The 12,600-nt window shown below is 41.9% G+C and overlaps 1 protein-coding gene across 1 annotated transcript in view; it reads left to right on the top strand.

Annotated features, from left to right (window-relative positions):
* pdzrn4 (PDZ domain containing ring finger 4) overlaps positions 1-12,389 on the top strand; it is a 35,141-nt gene extending 22,752 nt beyond the window's left edge. The window contains exons 4-9 of the mRNA XM_068586452.1: positions 4,290-4,388; positions 5,942-6,004; positions 7,996-8,097; positions 8,283-8,399; positions 9,176-10,240; positions 10,824-12,389. Of these exons, the coding sequence (XP_068442553.1) occupies positions 4,290-4,388; positions 5,942-6,004; positions 7,996-8,097; positions 8,283-8,399; positions 9,176-10,240; positions 10,824-11,396 (2,019 nt within the window). The 3' untranslated portion in view covers positions 11,397-12,389. The remainder of the gene's footprint in view (positions 1-4,289; positions 4,389-5,941; positions 6,005-7,995; positions 8,098-8,282; positions 8,400-9,175; positions 10,241-10,823) is intronic.
* Positions 12,390-12,600: the final 211 nt, after the last annotated feature.

The raw sequence follows: 12,600 nt of genomic DNA, 5'->3' as shown, positions 1-12,600 counted from the left end.
TGTTAATCAACCTTGCACTGATTAATCAACCAGCATACGTTCAGTTGAGGCTGGTGAGTGATCTGCCATCAATGTTATTTATTTAAAAAGTGTTTTCTTGTCTGATTAATTGTAGACCGTACTCAGAATACTGAGTATCTCCAATACAAATAAACCTCATGTCCTAAATAAGGAGTTAAATATTGTTTAATTGTTAAGTTTGGAAAGATTTTTGCTTGTTTACAAAATAATTAGTATTAGTGTTGGTGCATGTTAGCAGCATCTGTTAAAAACTATTCGTATTGCCCCAAATTACACAGATAGAGTTATTGAAGATAGATATCTTTTCAGGATTAATTAGTACTCCTTACAGTTGAGCTAGCGGTTCTTTGAGGCTGTCCTTAGTCCCAACACTTGCTAATGCCATCATGCTAACATGCTTACGAAGACATCGCTAACATGCTGATGTTTAGCAAGGCACGTTAAGCCTGTTCTTACGTCTTACTTTAGCATTACTATTACTATTTTTTCATTGCCATACGGTCTGTTGTGGCTCCATTGTAACAGATGACCACGCCACTCAGAGAGTGGACCTCAGGGTCATGCTACATGACAGTGATGTGCGACGTTTGCAACTGTCAATGGTCCTCCCTGGTTTAATAGGCACTTCCTGGTTCAGTGAACTGCATTGTGGGTCATTAGGATGCCTTTGCTGCCAGCTGTGGCCTTACCTTGTGGCATCATGTGGATGAAAGAGTCTCCGGTGTGTGTCAGGGGTGGAATGGGGGGAGGGAAGGGGGTTGGATGGCTTGTGTGCAGTAATAGCCGTAGTATCAGATCAAGGTCGGCTTTACAACACACACACACACACACACACACACACACACACACACACACACGCACATACCCCCACAGCACCTGCCAAACGTACAGACACCAAATCAGCCGTCCTCACTTACCTCTGTCCATCCATGTGTATCTAACTGAAACACGAATGGCTTTCGTCTTGGATGGTACAGAATAAGGCTGCCATTCCCAGGAACATTACTTCTGACAGGTTGGGCTTCACTTCAAACTGATTGTCCACATGGGTACTCCTGCTGTCATAATACTACTCCTGCTACTTTTGTATGATATTGCAGAGTAGCAGACAGTAGATGCATCAAATAAGTTTCAGAGCCAACATTACCTTTTACTTTTTTTAACTCGATTGTTAGCAAGCCATTCCAAAACCACTTTTACTGAATTATATTGAATTGGATATGAAAGTCAATTGTGTTCTCAACAGTTTGCAACCGCTTTTGGATATTTAGATCTACTTCCCAGGCAAAGGGATTTGAATGAAAGCTTTGTTTGGTTATCAGTTTACACAGTGATTAATGAAGTGTCAGCAGTCTTCCAGAAAGCAGACACGTATCTGTTTAGTGTTCAATTTTCAACAATGCCAAACATCAAAGCCGTGGTTGTTTTAATGTTCAAAAGCCCCAAAATATTACAAGTAGAAATAAGGGGATCAAAAAAAGAAGAAAAGCGTAGTACTACCTTTTCATAAATTATAAATGAAAGATGGTCAACAATAATGCAGCACAGGCCAAGACATCGATGCTGTGTGGTATGGTCTATGATCCAAAAACCCCATAGTTACCATGATGCAACAAGATACTGTCTTTATTATTGCCTGATGAATGCAGACATCTTACAAAATCCACACCTCCGTGTTTGTAACGCAGGTACATGTTTAAAAATCAATAGTCTCTAATCCGATCCAAGATAACCCTTTAATAGGAGTTATTTTGTCACACTTTAAAGAGCTGTCTCCACTAAATGGTTTGTTTTGAGGATGCCATTCTACTAGCAAATAGAAAAGTCTCACCAAAGTAGAGGGGGAAACATCCAATAGAAAAAAGGAAACCTCTTATTTGTAAGCTTTTCTTGGCTGGATTATCACTTTTTAAAGACTGTCATTATAAAATACAGGCAGCTGAAAGGATGTCATCATCTACAACTGGAAACAATGTGCCAATGAAAATTAGGCAGTCATTTCTTTTGGATGGAAAATGAAGTGTCCTGGTAAATGCATATGAGACAAACAGATGTTTAATGAGGCTCTGAAAGACAGCACACCACCTGTCACATGTCTCCATTTCTAATATAGTAGCATGTGGTAAATGATATCTCTCCTATTTTAAATTGTGAATCCATATACTGTAAAGTTAGAATACAAATTCCATCAATTGTGTCAATGCATTGTAAGCCACATGAAATTTGTTTTGCCCGCTGTGCCATAATTTAGACGGATTAGGATCCAATCATCACAAATAGAGCTTATCTACAGTTTCAGCACCCCTGGCTCCACACATCTTCACTAGTGGGCTTCACAGCGCGAGAGCTGACTCCAGTAATCCAGCGTACCACCCAATGTGCACTGACATAAAGGCGTTAGTGCTGTCTGATCTAAATGTATGCGGCTGTTATTTCACTGTCAGTGGCTGTACAAATCAGCCAGTGTACTAAACTGGTGAGGAGTGTGGGAAGTCAGGACCAGCTCATGGTGTAACAATATTATAAACTCCTCACACACCCCAACCTTTGAAGGTCAAGGCTGTCTGCACAGGGAGTTAAATGCCACAGAAATTAATTACTTCCCCTGCCAATCTCTGCTATCAAGGCTTCCCATGACAGAAAAAAAGGGGGCCCGGGCTTAATTCTTGCCCCCATCCCTCATTTTACCCCACTCGCCTCATTTCACAACTTCACAGTGCTGAAATGAATTTGGCAGCATGGGGTTAATAAAGATTAGCCCTTGAGTTATCTTTATGTGATTACCTTTATACACAGCAGAGATGAAAAGGAGCCAGTCGTGAGTCAAGCTAAATTTAGAGACATTTCCACTGGGACGGGACCAGCCAGTGGAATACCATTACGACAGCCATGAAAGGCCTGCCCCTGTATGTTGACACATGCTGGGATCAGTTTGATGCTGACTGGCTTTTATTTCATTGATGTACAGAACACATGCTGAGGCTTTGTTTATGTGTTTGCGGTGTTGTCCTCTATCGTGTGTGTTTTTGTGTGTGTGTGTCTGTGTACATGTTAATTGTGCTGAGCTGAGTTATATTGTAGTGAGTACTGGGACTTAAGGTGTTAATCAGGAGACCAAATCTAAGGGACTAAACCAGTTTGGAACTAAAATCCTCAATCCGTGTGGGTATGTGCTATCTACAGAATCAACTTGGTACCTTTTTCCCCTGAAAATACATTCAACAGCTAGTAGACACAGCCAGACTGACACATAGCTCAAATGTTAGCAATGCGGGTGACAGCTTTGTCCCGCTTTGGTTATGGAAGGTGACAACAATTATAATGTGGCATCGCAAAAGCATTGTATTCAGTACCCCCTTAGCTCTAACGTGTGTTAGCCAACTGGTTTTATCGCAGAGAATTTTACCATTTTGATTCACTCTCGTCTATTCAACCTCATTTCCAGTCACAGCAGGCAGCTGTTTTCATGGTGTGCTCTGATACAACTCTGCTCAGGTCCAAACAACTGACAGTTAGCATTAAGCAGCAAAACATAGAGATAGCTCCCTTAGGAGTTGATGGAGCACAAATAAGAGCTAAAATGAGAGTATAGTGCTTAAGGCAAACCAGAACATAATATTATAACAAAGCAATGCAACATTTTCACTTCAAGTGTTCACAATGATTTAGTTTTTACTTTGGTCCCCCCCAGGTAAACACTTAAGATGCCGGCTCAGCTGTCGCCATGTTGAGAGCCGTGTGGAAGCATCTGATATGCTCTTAATTGCATATTGAGCACCAATAAGTGCTTATGGGGATGCAACGGCACTCATGAATATATAACTCTGTGTAAGTGTGTGTGTGTGTGTGTGTGTGTGTGTGTGTGTGTGTGTGTGTGTGTGTGTGTGTGTGTGTGTGTGTGTGTGTGTGTGTGTGTGTGTGAGTGAGAGAGAAAGGTAGGCAATTGAGGTTGCCTGGATATTATCAGTAGAAAATTAACATAGATTATCTTTGCCGGAAGCAGTCTCACTACTTCTGACTACAGAACAACAACCCCCCCAAAGTGATTAGTGACGGTGATGTAGAGCATGAAAATCAAGTTGGACCTCCTCTCCCGTGGGTGGTATCGTTTCAGCTGCACTGTAGAACAGATGAATAAACTCTGTGTTTGAAACAATAGGGGTTTTGGAATCCATCAGATCCACTAAGAAAAAACGACTCATAACAGGTGCACCACGGAAAAGCATTTCTAGTTTAAAACATTGTTGATTTATTTGTGTGTGAAACAGGAGGTGGAGCTGTGCAGGCGGAACAGCCTGGAGAAGCTTGGCTTGACACTGTGCTACAGGACCGACGATGAGGAGGACAGCGGCATCTATGTCAGCCAGGTAGGGACAGATGTTCCCGTTATTTGACACACTTACACTTATAGGTAAACATAGTGTAATCACATTTAACAGTTTTCTTTTTAGTATTTATTAGTAATTGCTTTTTCTGGGCATGCAATTACCTTCTTCCCCGATAAGGTCTGACAGAGCTACATGTTCCCATGATCAGTTTCCTTTGGAGCAGGAAGTTATTAAAAGATGGCATGAAATCCCATTTGAATTCCCATCTGTATGTACTGAAGCACAGAGCAAGTAGTACAGAATGAGGGAGGAAGGAAACTAGTCAAATATCAACTCTGAATGAGCGATGCATGGCAAAAGAGGAAGCCAGGTTTGAAATGTGATTCCCGTTCATTCTCATTCCTCCTCATTCCTCCTGCTCTGATGTGTTTTAATTTAATGTTTTAATTAGCTCTGAGCGACAACCTTCTCTTTTCTCCACACAGTATGTTAAATGATGAATTTACTGTAAAACCTCTGAATACCAAAAACAATAAACAAAGAGAAGATGTATTACAGAGATTGTTATTCAAATTTATATGATTTTTCTGCAAATAAAAAAATAATAATTGCAAATTGCTCTTTCCGAAACCAAACTGAATGAATGATGACATTATGAAGGCTTTAAAATGTTTAATCTGACTGCAGGTGCAGTTTCAATCCCGGTATTACCCCAAAAAAAGGCAAGCATGTGAAAAGTAAGAGCTGCCATAAGGATCTCAATGACAGAATTACAGTATATTTAGTTTCTTTCAATCTCTTTAGAATTACATATCAATAAATCTGTGATACATTTCTCTGGTTTTCACTTGCTCTACTTAAACCAGACAAGGAATATGATGAATGATGAGAATATGTTAATATGAAAACTGCTAACCCTCAACAGATTGTAAAGACTGAACACATCTATTTTGAAATGTTTGATAAAAAAATAATAAAATTGCAAATTTCGCTCATTAAAATGTATGAACGGCTTGTAGCATCCGTGCAACTTTAGGACGTGCGTGATTCTTTTCTCCATTTCCACTCGGGATTTGTTTCCCCACATGTAGCGATCGCTCTTGATCTGCAATGCAAGAACAACAACGTTTATGAAATTTGAGGGCTTGTATTGTTGCTGTATATCCACTGGGACGCATTCTGAAAAATAAGAGATGTTTATTCATTCAACTAAAATAAAATCATATCTGTGCGACAAACATTCGCAAACTTTTATTGTTTTTATTTTTAGATGTTTTTATTTATAACTCACATGGTCTCTTGTAGGATGTTAAGGACTTCCATGTTGCATCAGTCAGTGTCAGTCACCAGCTACTAAACACATGTCAGCGCCAAGAACATGGGAAAACAAACCTGTGGCATAAGAAAAATATGAGGTTGTCACTGAGAAAATAGACTCCTCTTCATGAAAAAAAAACATACTTTTTAGCTGACAGCAGAGATGAGAGAGCAGTGGTGAGAGAGCGGTGCATCAGTGGTGGGGTTTTTTTTAAAGAAAAAAGAGAGAGATAGTGACCGACTGTCAACATTGATTTCCATGTTCTTTTGTGCAGGTGGAGCCAAATAGCATAGCAGCAAGAGACGGACGCATCAAGGAAGGAGATCGTATTCTGCAGGTGCTTATTGTCATCACAGTGACCAAAGTACATTCACACAGGTTATATTATGAACTCATGACAGGTGCTTGTATGTGATATTAGCTGTATTAACAAAAGAGAATATAAAAAAAGTAAAACCCATTATTTCCTATTAGATTTTTCTGTGTTAGGTCCTCCAACCTGCGAGCAGGGCAGTCTTTTCAGAGCATAGCTAAGCAGCCAGTGCCTCCATTCCGGTCAAGCATATGTATATTTAATCACCTCGTTTTGCCAGGGAAATTAAAGCCCTATTCAGTTACACCCGGCCCTTCATCATCTCTGGCACTCCTCTCTGTCTTCCTCTGGAGCGATCTACAAAAAGCCTTTGTAGTTCTCACACAGTTAAAATGTTGCAACAGCTTTTCTTCTTTGGATTGTGTCTGTATCAAGTCGACCACGAATACAAAACAGTTTGAGTGCCCATTGTTGTCCCGCTGGAATACAGGATTAGCAAAGTGTAAGGCTTTGCACTCTTGACTTTAAGCTTACCAATTAGACACCAGGAGGAGGTCGCACAGGTGAGCAGTCCCTCGTTAGGACTTAACGAGAAGTTGCCTGAGCCCCTTATGTGCTCTACCTTTTCTCCTACTAATTATCCAATTTCATGGTCTTTCCGTTATTTGAGCCATGTCTGATATTTGTGGAATTAGCCCATTTATATGAGTGTGTGTGTGTGTGTGTGTGTGTGTGTGTGTGTGTGTGTGTGTGTGTGTGTGTGCACTCTGAACTAGTTGATGAGTTCAGTGCAAGCACTTTCTGCCTCTGACTGCGCTCCTCCTGTTTGGCTGTTGCACTTACCCTGAAAGCCGTTTTGAGCTTCTCGTGCCAGGTTGTCTGTAACGTTACGCTGACAGCTTATAGACTTCTCTGCAACTGATGAGTCTGGTCAGCAGCCCACAAGCATTTCTCCAGCATGACACGGCATTGTAATACAGAGCCACGTGGATATGTGTGTAACTCGGCACAATGTGTAGTTAACATATCTCTAATTTCCGTGCACTCTATGCATTTCACGAATCCTCCACATTTAGAATGGATACAACATGTTTATGAAGTTAGAGAAGACTTAGAATTTTCAATGTATGATTTGGAAAACAATGGCGTGCTTATCACTAGTTTATTCAAAATCATTATGTGAGCATCCAATGTTCTGCCGGATATGTTGAATACAAAATTCAACATAAATAGCACAAACTAAGACATACTTAATAGTAACACATTAACATAAAAAATATGGTAATTTGAGCACAACCAAGCACATCAATGCAGCCATTATATTTGTACAAATATTAAAATGCTGAAATATAGTTTGATGGACATTTACTGCATGTCCTTTAAACTTGCTTCCAGTCTGAACAACAATGTGCCAACATTACCTCTCCTCCATATTTATTGTACATAGCACTCTCTGATTACCTCCATTCTCTCACACTAGTGTTCTGTATCCCGGTAGGGTGAATGATTGTGGGGAGCGGGGCCCGCTGTACTGCTGGCCCTATTATCTTCTTCTGACAGACCCATTACTCTAGTGAGGAAAAGATGAACGCCACCTGTCACTGAACAGTTAATTGTGTGTCTGGATGTGTGCTGAGAGCAGGCTCTCGTGAGGTCGGACTACGCGCTTGCAATTGACTTCCCTTAGCGAGCGTGCAGCCTACCCGTGCCTTTCTAGAGATTGTATGGAGTTGGAGGAAAGAAAGACAGATGGAGAGATCTGAGAAAGAAAGGTGTGAAAAGAGACTAATGATGGGAGAAAATGGATAGAATGAGGGGAGGACGAGGAGAGAGAAGTGTCTGAGTGTGATTTCTCAAGATGTGTCTAGCTAGAAACTATAGGTGTATTACACTTATCTTTTCGTTCATGTCAGTTAAATGGTTGATGATGCTGATGAAATTACAGGTCCTTTCTTGTGTGTGTGGTTAGGACTTTCTACAAGTTCATTCCTCTTACACTTGTCTTTGATGTACAGATAAATGGCTGTGAAGTGCAAGACAGAGAGAAAGCCGTTGCCTTGTTGTCAAGTGAAGAAGCGAGGAGCATCATTCTGCTGGTGACGAGACCAGAAACCCCGGTAAACACTCACACACACCTGCAGGCTCCCAGCTCTTTCTTGAAACCCTGTCATGTCAAATAGCTGTCTAAGTGCCTTTTGCTTTCCTCCGAGCTGTCAGCGTGATTTTCAGGAGTTTCTTTCTATACACACACACAAAACAACATGGCAAAAGACAGGTTTCTCACAAGATGTTGTGATTTCAGCTGGAGGAGGAGGTATGGCTGGATGACGAGCAACAGGAGCTTGTGGAGGAGCTGAAGATGGAAATCCTGGAGGAGAGGAGGAAGCAGAAGGGGCGTAACTTTGACAGGGGAGATGAGGTGAGAGAGTAAGCTGAGAGAAATGCATTAAAACTGGAGACACAATTTGACAAACAGGCTCTCTACATATAGGGTGCACTACTTACGGTGTTGACATTGGACATAAATGGCAAGGTGCAGTATCGTCAATTATAGATGTAATTCCAAGGGACATTTTGCTGATCATTCTCTGTTCACAATGCACTTTGTAACACAATAATATTTCCGCAATAAACATAAGGTCTTGCATGAATAAAATTGGCCTTGAGGACAGTGTTCCCTCTAAGCTGCTGTACTTCTGCTGCTATACTTCTGCGAGCGCTCTGCCTCCATTAGCACCATTGAAACTACAATGAGCCTTGTTCATGCTGACCTCTGCTACGTCCATGTGTATGGCTTTGAGATTTTACTGTACGAATTTGGAGAAAAGTGACTTGAAAGTCAGCTTCAATGACATAATGATATTCATAATGTCACAATTTCCAATATTTAAACGGCTATAAAAACAGATCCTTAAATTTGTAAAGTAAAATCACAATGCAGTCCTGTTCCTGGGAACCTCTGCTATGCACATGTACATGGCTATGAGATTTTACTGTACAGTTTTGGAGAAAAGTGACTTCAAAGTCAGCTTCAATGACATAATAATATTCATAATTTTGCAATTTCCAATATTCAAACTGCTATAAAAACAGAACCTTTGATACTTATATTTATTTTGCTCTGAAAAAAAAAATAGAGAGAACATTGCTTGAGGAGAACTTATTGTTTTTTTTGTATCTCTCTTTATGCACCAGCATCTAGCTGAAGAAGATATGACAACCGACACAGCCACCTGTTCCTCCAACAACCAAGACAAAGACAGTGGGTTTGGTCACAGTACAGACAGTCCCGATCACCAACCACTGTTGGATAGACTCCATAGGAGGAGCCCAGCCCAATGCCTGAGAGAGCGCTGGCGGGTGGAGCATCCACACTCAAGACGAGGGGCTGCAGTGCCACAGGACACCCAGGGTCCGAGGACACTGTCCAAAGGCCAAGGCCATGAAGGGGTCATCAGTATTCGCAATGGTGGAGGAGGGAGTTTAGGCTTAGAGAATCACTTTCAGCAACTTCTGGAGCTCAAGTGTCAAATCCGTAATGGAGGCGAGTGTGGGGTGTACTCCATTCGACACAGTATAGAGTGCAGTGTCACTGAGCAAGAAGTGGATGAAGATGGTATCGACGGTGTTGGAGGAGGCAACGGAGTGGAGCAGGAGTTGAGGATGCTAAATGAGGAACTGTGCAGCATTGAGCTTGAGTGCCAGAGCATCATGCAGGCACATCAGCTTCGCCAGGCCCACCAGCTGGACCCCTCGCAACCCGCGTCCTGCTCACCGGGACGAAGCCCCAAAGATGGACACAAGCGAAAAGGCCGGTTGGCCGACATCCATGAATACCCTGAGCGCTCGGACAGCGACAGGATTCGAGAAAAGGACAGCTCCAGTGCCTACAACACAGCGGAGAGTGCGCGGTCGACACCTTTAGGAATGGAGAGATCTCCTGATCATTCTTTGAATAGACGCATCAGCATCACCAACCAGAAAAACCTTAGGCTGGCTTCCTCCACACCCACCAGCCCCATCCGTATCCCCAATACGCAGGGTTCACCCAGTTGTAGTCGACCAGCAGACACACGCCCTGTTATCTCCAGCAGCCCAGAGCAGAGCAACCCTTCCCGGTCTGAGTCCGACCCTTCCCTGCCTGCGGACGATGAGAGGTGTGAGAAGAAAGGGAGGAGCAGAGATTCCAGGAGGGGGTTTCCCTATGGTTCTTATCAGACAACACCCTATCAAGGCCAGGCAGGGCCCAGGCAACTTCAGGTAGGTTTTATCAATAAGAGACGTGTCGACCTAAAGCTTTGCTTAGACTCGTGCTTGGCTTAGCTCCGCGCATGAACGGAGCCCTTATGCTCAATGTGATGTGCGTTGCATTATTCTCGGAAACTCCAGAGGGCGTACAAACGCACTGAACTGTGAAGAATCAAAAAAGACCACGATTGTAACCCATAGATATGCCCCTAGACTGTTGGTGTAATCACCAAAAAGCCATGAACCATCCTCCACAATGCTGAAGGATTATAATTATCCGTACACTTATATATAATAGTCATGGACTACTTTATTGCCTTTGTATGAGCCTTGTAAAGAAACAAGGCAAGTACCATAAAGAGTCGGCGGTTGAATATCCTGTAAACAATGTGATTTGGCTGGCAAAGAATTTACTCAAATGAAGCCCTTCTGTTTCTAAAGCATCTCAAAACAAATGGACCTATTTTGTATAATCCCTAGACATGTAAATAGTTTTATAAGTGAACAATTGGTGACAGTCACGTGAGAGGTGCACGCCCAAGTGCACCTCACATCTAAAGACAATGCTGTGCTCACAATGTTCTCTCTGTTGCAGAGCTACATGCAGCTGCTACAACAACATTCATCCCTGGAGTATTCCCAAAGTCAGCTGAGTCTGCTCAGTGTCTGCAGAGATCCCGTTCACCGGACGGGACGCCCCGGGGAACCCCGTATCGAGTGGAAGGTCAAAGTTCGGGCTGACGGCACGCGCTACGTGGCCCGGAGGCCGGCTCGCGACCGCATTCTGAGGGAGCGGGCGCTCAGGATCAGAGAAGAGAGGAGCGGAGGCATGACCACGGATGACGATGCTATGAGTGAGATGAAGATGGGCCGCTACTGGAGCAAAGAGGAGAGGAAGCAGCACTTGGCACGAGCCAGGGAGCAAAGAAAGAGGAGGGAGTTCATGCAAAAGAGCCGCCTCGAGTGTCTAAAGGAAGGGCCGACCAGCGGAGCGGAGGGCAGGAAGGAGGTCAATATCTTGGAGCTCAGTCACAAAAAGATGATGAAGAAACGAAACAAAAAGATTCTGGATAACTGGATGACCATCCAGGAGCTGATGACTCATGGGGCTCGAGTCCCAGAGGGCTCCAAAGTACATAACGCTTTCCTATCTGTCACAACTGTGTAGTGGACACAAGCAGTACAGCATATTTCGAAGTACTGAACACTTTAAGATCAGGAGGCCTGCATTTCAGGAACGACTGCTTTATGTAAAAAAAAAAAAAAATGTCTGTCTGTGAAATTTGATTAAACTGTCACTGCTGGAGGACTTCTGTAGCATTCCCAAGGCAACTTTGTAACTATCACTTCAAGAATGTTTGAATAGTAAAACTCTCTCATTACAAGACCTCAGCCATTAAAACCTTTTGGTGATGCACTGGCTTTTGATAGGAGATGCTTTTGGTAGCACGTTGGTTCAAACTGATTCACAGAAACATATGCGGAACCAACATAATAACTCCATGTACTTATGTATTGTCTCTCCGTACTCCATATACTTGTGTTTCATTGCATATGAAGCAACTTCACTTGCCTCGTTTAAAGTGGCATTTTTTTATAATAGGGAAATTACAATATTTTTCACACTTTGTAAACTCAGTAACTTTTTGTAAGGATTTTTTTACACTGAATGTCAAATTTTCTGTCATATCTTATTTATGTTATGTATCACCAAACCATGAAGGTCAGAGTTGACACTATTTGATTGTATTGTAGCCGGCAATGAATGCCAGACCAACATTGTAAAAATCACTGAACTAATCTAATAAAACACTCCTTTCATTGTGTTGATAATGTCTGTTAAGTCAGAGGCATCTGAAAAGTTGAAGACACTGAACATATAATTATGCTATCTCAAAATCTCATATTATTCATGAGCTAGGAGGGCTTTTTGAAACAGTTTTACCTCACCGTAAAGTCCAAACTCTGACCCTCATGCTGACCCCGGACCCTAAACCATACATGTGTGAATTATGTTTAAAATGTTGAATAGATTCATATTTATATTCTTTATTGTTATTTCTATTTATTGTAAAATAATTTGTACGGTGCTTTTGAGAAATGTTTCACATTAAGTGATCGGGAAGTCCAGGAAATGTATCAAAGTGCAGCCTTTCAACTCGAACCTGCTGCTTTTCACTGTAAAGTTCATTGAAGAGGCCTTGAGTTCAGTATTTGTTGATGGTGGTATTTGTAATAAAAAATAATGATAAAAAGAACGATTCGGGGAAAAAAAGGATTTTTTAAACATTTTGTCCTGTCATGTATAAATCTTCACAATGACGTTTTTTTCAGCTCCTGGGCTAAAATATTTTAACTAGTGGATGGATTAT

Source organism: Clinocottus analis, unplaced genomic scaffold (assembly GCF_023055335.1).
Source record: "Clinocottus analis isolate CAN_PGR_092001 unplaced genomic scaffold, fCliAna1.0.p SCAF_20, whole genome shotgun sequence".
NCBI classification, from domain to species: domain Eukaryota; kingdom Metazoa; phylum Chordata; class Actinopteri; order Perciformes; family Cottidae; genus Clinocottus; species Clinocottus analis.
This window is presented reverse-complemented; position numbering and strand designations above follow the sequence as displayed.